The sequence below is a fragment of the Macrobrachium nipponense genome, chromosome 1, assembly GCF_015104395.2.
Source record: "Macrobrachium nipponense isolate FS-2020 chromosome 1, ASM1510439v2, whole genome shotgun sequence".
NCBI lineage: Eukaryota > Metazoa > Arthropoda > Malacostraca > Decapoda > Palaemonidae > Macrobrachium > Macrobrachium nipponense.
Genome location: NC_087200.1, coordinates 30,692,105 through 30,701,847, shown reverse-complemented (window position 1 = coordinate 30,701,847; position 9,743 = coordinate 30,692,105). Strand labels below are relative to the sequence as shown.

The following is a 9,743-nucleotide window of genomic DNA, read 5'->3' as shown; positions in this document are numbered from 1 at the left end:
GTATGTATATATATATATATATATATATATATATATATATATATATATATATATATATATATATATATAGTTGAAAGCAGAATAACAAGCGAAAATTTTCACAGTATATAAGTTTGTTGATACGTAAATCGGGAAAACATAGACTTTGATGTGTGACGTCATAAACGGGAAAACTCCCGGAATACAGTACTACGACGACCAGCTTTCTCTCCGTCCGTCTGTCTGTCTGTCAGGCCGACTGTCTGGCTGTCAGACCGCTGTTTCTATTCGTTTTCTCATATAAAAATAAAGGGGAAAATACTTAGTATCAGACGTAAAAATAATAACAGAGTCACTGATCTCCTGAACGACACGATGAGTATGCTGTGCTTCGTGTAAGGCGTCGCTGGAGGAAAATAGTAACAAAGACAAGGTCGGGTGAGTTGTTGCTTAACCCAACCGCCTTAGACCGAAGCTCCTCCCACTCGTGTTTTCCCAGGGATCATCCCGCGGATGGACCAGTCAGACTGTCAGGGGCCTTTGGGAAACTGGGATCAGTATCAGTTGCTAGTTGGAATGGGTGGTAAAGGGAGGCAGTGAATGGAGGGAGTCTCTGGTCAAGCAGTCGAGTGTTTCAAAAGTTCCTCTGGATTGTAAGAAGTGACTTCGAAGAGAATTACAAAACACGGCCTAAGAGCTAAAGAACGTAGCCCGCTATATAATCTCGTTTATTGTGACTTTTATTGCCGTTAATTTCACAGGGCTATTCACGATGGAACTCATTAACATCTTAATGATCCTCGGCGCGCTTTCCCCTGCAGCTTTGCCCAGGGTACTAGGAGACGCCATAAATGATGGCAGCGCTCTAGAACCTGGAAGATTAACAGCACCCCAGGCTTCCTATAACACACAACCAGCTGATAGCAGAACTATGACCGCTGGATTGGCTGCTAGCCATGTGTTGAATGTGACTTCTACTACGCCAGTGTCCCTTATATCAGCTACCAGTTTTGCGTTCCCTGGGGTAGCTGAATCAACTATTAGACCAGTGCCTTTCGGGTCACCTGCTAGCCAAGTGTCCCCCGAAGCAGCTACTCGTCCAACGCCCAATGAATCAACTACTAAACCAGTGACCCCAGGGGTAGCTTCTGGACCAGAGTCTCTTGCGGTGGGTACCTCCAGCCCCATGGAATCGTGCCCGGTTATAGGGGGACCGCAGGTGGCTGGGTCTATCGTTAAATGTTACTGCCAAGGAGATGAAATCCTTGAGGACGAACAATGTCGACCTTACGACGGGAATACAGTCATTCCCGCCCAGAGGGACTTCCTACTTACTTGGGAGGTAAGCAGACAATTGTGAATAATGTAAACATAACCATTGCGTTAATTCCTCTGCATTTCTGGGCCGTTTGAAAGTATATATGGTTCATACGTGTTTCTGGGAGAACTGATTTCAGTATTGTTATTGTTACTATTCGCGTCAAAGTTATTATGGTATTAAAAAGCTTTAATGCTTCAGAAATCGGCCGATTGCTGCAATAAAGCTCTCATTGCTGCAAATGCTTCAAAGAAACCCTTGACACTGAATTTCGATCGTCTCAGATGCTTCATATGTCCTTATTAAGATTCAGTTGCTTCAAAGGAACAATGATGCTCTCAGTGAGTAATTGGATGCGGCCAAACAAGGTTCCTTGCTTTAATTGCTTTCTAAAGAAAAAGCAGTTGATAATATCTAATTCCATTTATACTTTTACAGTAATCAAGTCAAGAAGATTTGAATACCAAAGAGAGAGAGAGAGAGAGAGAGAGAGAGAGAGGAGAGAGAGAGAGCTAATGGTTCTTCAATGTATCGAGGAACTTTAGGCTTAATTTTTTGGTTATGCATCCACTCATTTATTTATCATTTGTTTATCTATTCTATAAGTATGTAGCAATTTCTTTCAATTCCATTTTCCCTTCTTTTCCTGGTATAGAAATGTAAATAGAATCAGAATTTTAATTCAGAAATTGGAGATCAGTTTTGCAATTTAAGCCATACTGTATGGATTGAATTCTCTTTCACCCCTTTTTGACAGATAGATAGACAGTCAATAGATAGGCTTATCCTTTTTTTTTATTCAGGACATGAAAGATTCATTAACAACACTGTTCATGTTACACGTGATCATTGTAAGTGAGTAGTCATAATGAAATCAATATATTTATTTTTTATTACTTTAAGTTCATTGTGTTTGGTAACTTTTTTTGAAACTAGGGCTTTTATCCCCGGATTTCCAGGAAGATACAACCAACTACGACGTGACAGTGAAGGACATCAACTGTGACCCAGCCAAGCATCTCTCCTTCAACTTCACGGAGGGCCAATTCCATCTGAGACCCCGGGGGGACATGGTCCTTCTCCAGAAAGCCGGCGAACTTGAAGGCCAGCGCATTAACAAGTACTGCCTCATCCACCACTTAAATCCTTACGGTGATTTGACATACATGATCAAGGCATGTGTGCCCATACCGTCTGTGCCAAGATGCTGTCCTCCTGGACAAGCCATGAAAGACGGTTCGTGCCAGCCAGCCAGGACGCCTCAGTTGCTCAGACCTCCTATATCTGCAAAACCATTTTCCAAGAACGTAGCCTGGTCCAACATCACAAATTACGTCAGTCCACTGACATGCGACTCCGAACCCATGATAACTATACCTCTTGATTATAAGCAGTCTAACTTACTGTCCCTCGCTGACGGTGTAGTAAATGGCTGGATTCCAGATGAGGTCGACATGAGACGCGTATATCACAAGTGCCCTGAATATTGTGTTGACGGGATTGAGAACTCTGATGTCTCTACTGATTACTTCACGAGCTTTTGCTACATCAATCCGACAGAGGCCTTTCAGAAATCCTGCTCAAATGGGACGTGCATTAACAAATGCTGCAACAAGGGGTACTCGATGGACATCAATCGCTTCAGCTGTGAGCCAGATCCCAACAATACTTTCAGTCCACCTGGTTTGTCCAGTTTCAATGTTGTGACTGGATGGCCTGTGTGCAAGCCAATTATCAGAGCCGAGGGGATGGTTAACATAGGCATGGATGGTAGTCTGAATGCTGAAGGCAGAGTTATTCCCACCACCGAATTCTGCATTGATACATTCATCGACGTTACTATTCGTGAACAAGGTGCTCTGATATGCCTAAATGACACTCCCACTTGGCTGAAGGTGCGACCAGTTCTGTTTTCCATTTGTCAAGTGATTTCTCTCATGTTCCTGATTACCACCATCTTTCATCTGCTATTGTCGTCAGGGTTATTGGCCACTGAGGATTCGTGCCTTTTCTTTTATGCAGTTTCGCTCTGTATTGCATATTCCGCAAGCCTGGCAGTTCATATTGCTGGTAGAAGCATGGGTGACGCGGCCTGTTTCAGAACCGGTAAGACCTAGTTTATTTATTATCATTTTTATTTATATTAACTTATCTCGGGAACTATTGTTATGGTTATGTCATATGGTAATTCTATTTCCATATGTTAATTTTAACATATTAATTTGTTTTTCAGGGAGGGGGTTGGGGTGGGGTGCGGGCGGCTGGCTCAGTAACCAAAGGGACAGTATACACACATGTATGAGTATAGTACCACTACTGCTACGCAAATCAGATTAAGAATGAAAAGTTATTTCAGAGTGATTATTTAGGATAGTATTTACTAGGGAATATGAAAATCGTGTAGAATTCCTATTCTCAGTATTCAATACAAACTGACTTATGAATTACTACTAGCACCTCAACACCAGCGGAATGGGGCTTGTAAAGTATTTGGGTGTACACCTAGTGAATAATGCAACTTTATAGCGATATTTGCTATGCTTCCTCTACAGAACCAGTGTTAAGATTAAACCATACAGGTACTGTTGGTATTAACAGTGTCTTTGAGAATCATATTACCAAAAATTAACAAATGGGGAAGGACTCAATTCTCACAAGGATTGTAGCTCGCTGATTTGAGAAATAAAAAGACAGATACAGATAAGAATTCCTTAATTTTTTTTGTATAATGGCAGCGTTAGACAGATATCCAAAGGGCTTCAGAGTTTGTGGGGAGACTTTCAACTACTTAGGACCTATTATAGATTTTGACCCTTGTGGTTATTGTCAAGAATTTAATGCGTAAGAGTTTGTCCGATACTTTCAGACATTGGGGTTCGTGTTAACAACTTAGGGGCACCAAGGTAAGTGTGAAGAGTTTGGGGCGATCTGGTTTATTCTACATGTTCGAACAACATTATGTCTTGTGTGGAAGGTTCGGAGGCATTTGAGTTTGTGAGAAAGGCTTAGGGTCACCAATTTTTGTAACAGTTTTTGGGCTATTAGAGTTTCTGTGACAGCTTCAGGAGCATTAGTGTTTGGGGGACATAATGGATTATGTCAAGAAATTAAAGGTATTAGTATTTTGCGACAGACTTGGGTATTTTGGTTTGTGTGAAGGTTTGAAACAATAAACTCTGTGAAAATTCACACTATATAACCACACAGGTAGCAACAAATATTCCAGAATACTTTTCACCTAATCTGTTTACCTTTTGTTAATGACGTTTCTTTCGGTATGGAATATATTTAGCTTTCACTTAACTTTTAGGAAAATGGATTATGATAAATGGATGCTGAGTAACCTTTTCTAATATTATAGCATCACTGAGCACGTAAATTATAATGAAGTAAGCTGAGATGGGTGATTTATGCGACTGATAGAATTACCCTCAGTAGTCTATAAATATTCCATTTATCCTTTCAAAAGCTCGTGAATAGTAATAAATTATTTGAACGTTACAGCCATCGTTATGCAGTTTGGATTTCTTGCAACGTACTTCTGGTTGAATGCAATGTGCTTTGAGACGTGGAGAGAAACGTGGTAAGGAGTTGAAATAATTACCTTTTAATGTTTACATTTACTTCACATGAGTATTTTGCATAGCCTTTTAAATCCTAGAAATATACAGCTGCCATACTCAGTATTTCTGAAAATCCTATATATGGTTTTGCTAGAATCTGAAAGTGATCCGAATTATTTTTCTTAGTTGACCATCAAAGACAAACCAACTAATCTATTTTGTGAATTTCTAGGAGTCTCAAGGATTACTTGCCCATCAGATTGTGCCGTAAGAGTATTTATGCGTTGTATGGCTGGGGAATCCCTCTTTGCATATGGTAAGTAGTTTGGAATTTTGAGTAGCCATGATAATTAATATCCTACAACAAAAACTTCGCCCACTTTATGTGCGTTGCCATGTAATTTTTCAGCCGTAAATACTATGAAAATGTCATAAATATTCTAATAGACACCTTCCTCTCTATGAAACGTACTGATAGTGATTTAGTAGTGATTAATGGATCGTAATCTTTTTTCAGCATAATTACAATCGTAATGCAGAACCTGGCTCCTGACAACGTTTGGGGTGTGATCAAGCCGAATATTGGAGTTTCAAGTTGTTGGTTTCATGGTAAGTTGAGGTTTTATGCATAACTGTTCTTCATTAGAGTAGGTGATGGAATTCGGTGTCCTTTTATTAAAAAACATTTGAGTAGTTTCCTTCTAAAAAGATCACGATGATTTATCCTTTGGATAAGACCTTGGGCAATAATGGGCTTTACAAAGATAAAACAAGGCAGAAAATTGTATTGTCTTCTACAAGGAACAAAAAAAAGTGTTTTTTTCTAAGAGTAAATGGAGAGTACTTCCCTTTGTTTAAACCTTAAACCTTAAAGAGTACTGCCTTTCAGAGAAAACCTTGGAGTATTACCTATGAGAGAAATACATAAAGAAATGGTGCCCTTTAAAACGTATCCAAAAGTATTGTTCTTTAGAGAAGGCCGTAAACAATGGTTTCCTTAAGAGGAAATCTCACATTATTTTCTTTATACGAAACTATAGACACAAGCGTCCCATAAATTGATTCCTGGAATACTTTGTTTTCAAGAATGCCCTGAGAAGTAAAGTACTTTATAGATGACTATGTATAGCGCTATCTTTCAGCGAGTACCTTCCAGTGATATTAAATCGAGATGGGAGTAAAAATTATCATGTACTATTAATATAATTCTAAATGATTATCAAGGTGAGAATAACTATCATACAATGTATATGTCAAAAGGCCTATTATGAGGATTTAACTTTTTTTTTCTGGTGGCAAATTTTGAAAGATTTGCTCTTTATTTCTTAAACTTTAAAATGGTCACCTACCCCCACACACAAACAAACGCGCGTTCACACACATACACACACACACACACACACACACACACACATATATATATATATATATATACATATATATATTATATATATATATGTGTATATAGACACACACACACATATATATATATATATGTATATATATATATATAATATCATATATATATATATATATATATATATATATATATATATATATATATATATATTTTCCTGTTCATTTAAATAATGAAGTCACGTTCATCTACTGTGATGTTTTAAACACAATCACACACATATGTATATATGTATGTATGCATATTAAAAAGAAGAGCAGGGTAAGTGGGTTCCATACCTCGTGTCTATCATCTATCCAATAAAAATGAAAAATAAATCCTTTAATACGCTCAGATGATGCGGCTTTACTAGTCTACTTCTACGGCCCGATTGGCGTCCTATCTACCTGGAACGTGTTGCTTCTCGTCCTGACACGTCTGAACTACAGGAAATCGACCGAGACCTCAAGGGCCGAGGAAAATCAACTTGAGAGCGAAAAGGAGAAGAAACCCCCAACAGAAATCACTGGTCACGTTGAAAGGTAAGCCCAGTACATCTTCTCATGGTTGGTTATTTGTGTAATAAAGCTTAGTGCGGACCTCTGGATTTTGCTAACTAAGTGTGTCCAAATTTTTCTCAGCAGATCGTAGGTATGAGGATGTGTCTATATGGGTCTAAAAGTATTTGGTAGTTTATGAAATGCCCGGCGTGGACTTCTGTATTTTCCAGACCACCCGAAGCCGCGTATTTGCCTCATCATAGCTACAGACCTTACTTGATTTTGACACTGTATTTCAAAGTAATTTCTGCAATCTTTCATAATGCACAAAATTTCAATAATAATTCAAACGTAGGTGAAGAATTTTTTTTTTTGCGTATGCCAATGGCTTTACGTTAGAAGGCACGTGAAATAATAATTCATGCTCTATAATATGATTAACTTCAGTTTTCTGGTTTCCTTGTTGCAGATTCTCTACGCGGTTGAATATCCTGACTTTTGCGGTCTTGTGTTGGTGCACGGAAGTCCTATCGTGGAAAGTGGCTCCTCTGGAACTCTGGTGAGTCCCTCATTTCCCGATTCCCTTCACCCTCATTAAGCGAAGGTGCTGCAATTTGCTTTGAATTTATGATTCCCGGGGAACCCAATTACTCCTCCGTCGAAGATGGACCGTGCTAAATATATTTGGCTGGATCTAATGAAGTTCTTAGATTGGTGTATATATATATATATATATATATATATATATATAATATATATACATATGTATGATTGGGTGCATATACATATATATATATATGCATATTATATATACATATTACTACATAATTATAAATATTTATATATATATATATATATATATAATATATATATATAATCTCTCTTTTATAATACAACTAACTAAAATTTAACCTCCACAGGCATATTTGAAACGAAAATAAAAATGCTCTCATTTCCCCCGAACAGGGCACTGACAGACACCTTGAACTCCTTACAAGGGATCACCGTCCTCCTACTTCTGCTGTCAAGGACAAAGAGAGTCTCGCCAACAGACGCCAAGGGCGAAAACCTCCTCAGACTGTCGAAGAAAGTCCTGGGGAAACTGAGGAAAACTTTCCGCTATGAAGTCAATTCTTCAGATTCAACGAGAACCGAATTCAAAGCAGCTGTTTGAATTACGCTTATTTTACTGACGTGATTCTGCTTCGTCACTCAGCTTTGCTGTTTGAACTACGCTCATCTTCTGATTTGGTCTTGCTTCGTCATTTAGCTTTGCTGTTTGAACTACGCTCATTTCTCCCCACGTGATCCGGCTTAGTCCTTTAGCTTTGCTGTTTGAACTACGCTCATTTTCCTGACGTGATCCTGCTTTGTCCTTTAGCTTTGCTGTTTGAACTACGCTCATTTTTCCTGAAGTGATCCAGCTTCGTCCTTTAGCTTTGCTGTTTGAACTACGCTCATCTTCTTCTGATGTGATCCTGCTTTGCTTTTTAGCTTTTTGAAAACCCTTTATGATGAGCAATTTCAGAAGTGGTATTTCCAATTCTAATTACCTCTTCGCATCGTATAACGGGTCTCGATATTTGAAGCCACAAAGATGCCTTAGTAAAGTTGCGAATCAACAACTTATACTTTAAAAAGGTCGAAGGAAGCTTGCTCAATGAATGACGTCAGCAGAAGCTGACGTGACAATCACTGTCACATGTCCAAATCCTTTGTTCCTTAGAAATGTCGAAAAATAATGAAAATAAACGCCGTCGATTTATTCGACTCACATTTAACTTGAAAACTATTATTCTAGCAATCTCTGGATACTCACCCCTGCCTCCATCTCCAACTTTCCTAATTCCTTTTTGTAACCTCCCCCAAAGCTTCCATTTCTCTGAAAGGGCCGCCCCAGCAGCCCCCCTCCCCCACTGCCCAACGAATCACTCCCCTCTGAAATTCTCTGTAAAGAATAACAATTCACATAGAGATCAGGATTCCATAACAGAATTTCTCTAGTCAGAATTATGATCATACGTTCCTTACAAAATTAGGTTAGGAAGCTGAATACGTCAAATAAGTGCTTGAGAAGAGTGCCATACTCGAAAATAAACGTGATCTCGGTATGAATAACGAATGGTGTTGTAAGTATATAAAATCACACAATTAATGATAAAAATGTTAGATATATGAGTGTATAACATGGAAAAGATGATCAACTAGAGAACTAAATATTTACGTAAATTGAAGGCAGTTGATATTCGACGACAAGGGAAAATCTACAGTAAGAAGAAAGCGATTCATAAAGACAACCTATACAAAGAAAAACAGATTTGTAAAGACAACCTGCGGTATGACAAGACCTTTTTAAAGAGAATAATCTGCACTTAGAAAAAAAAGTTTAATAAAAATCTCCAGTAAGAAAGAGAGTGTTTTGTAAAAAAGTAAAAAAATTGAAAAAGCCAACCTCATATCAGGTAAGGTTGGCAAATACGGACAAATGTACCTGTGTCAGTTGGAAACAAGTCCCATGTTAAGCTACTTAAATGTGATCTATTACAGCCACGATTCAGATTCAAACTTTATATGAAGCCGAAAATCTGTAAGATGAATCTGAATATGTGCTGAGCTATATAATAAAATGTTGCTTAACTTAAATGAAGTTTTTGTATTGAATTACATATCATTACAAATATTTGTTACTTTTAAGGGGAACCTATCATACGCTGTAAATATGAAAGAAATCAGGTTGAAAAAATATTTTTGTTAAAAAGGTTTTGCTATCATTTGCTATTCCTTCACTTTTCCAATTACTGAACATTCATAATGGATTTTAGCTATTGGCTGGAATCGTGCAATGCTTAGCAGGGAAAATCTTGGCCGTTTTATGTATGCTGTTTTCTCAGCGAACTTTCGTTGGGAGGAGAATGATAAAATGGGCGAATTTATCTTTATAGTGATTTATCTCGCTGAGGTATCACAGTATAACTAAATTAAGAGAG

General features: G+C 38.1%; 1 protein-coding gene across 1 annotated transcript; it reads left to right on the top strand.

Moving 5' to 3' along the window:
• Positions 1-493: 493 nt before the first annotated feature.
• On the top strand, positions 494-9,399 carry LOC135219207 (uncharacterized). The gene is made up of 8 exons (XM_064255768.1): positions 494-1,321; positions 2,257-3,403; positions 4,802-4,880; positions 5,093-5,176; positions 5,378-5,469; positions 6,612-6,798; positions 7,226-7,315; positions 7,723-9,399. Exons 1-8 carry the CDS (start codon positions 752-754, stop codon positions 7,928-7,930), a joined length of 2,457 nt encoding a protein of 818 aa, XP_064111838.1. The 5' UTR covers positions 494-751; the 3' UTR covers positions 7,931-9,399.
• Positions 9,400-9,743: the final 344 nt, after the last annotated feature.

Coding starts and splice junctions, on each gene's coding strand:
- LOC135219207 (XM_064255768.1), top strand. CDS start 752: ATGGAACTCATTAACATCTTAATGATCCTCGGCGCGCTTTCCCCTGCA. Junction 3,404..4,801: donor CGCGGCCTGTTTCAGAACCG/GTAAGACCTAGT, acceptor TGAACGTTACAG/CCATCGTTATGCAGTTTGGA. Junction 5,177..5,377: donor GGAATCCCTCTTTGCATATG/GTAAGTAGTTTG, acceptor ATCTTTTTTCAG/CATAATTACAATCGTAATGC.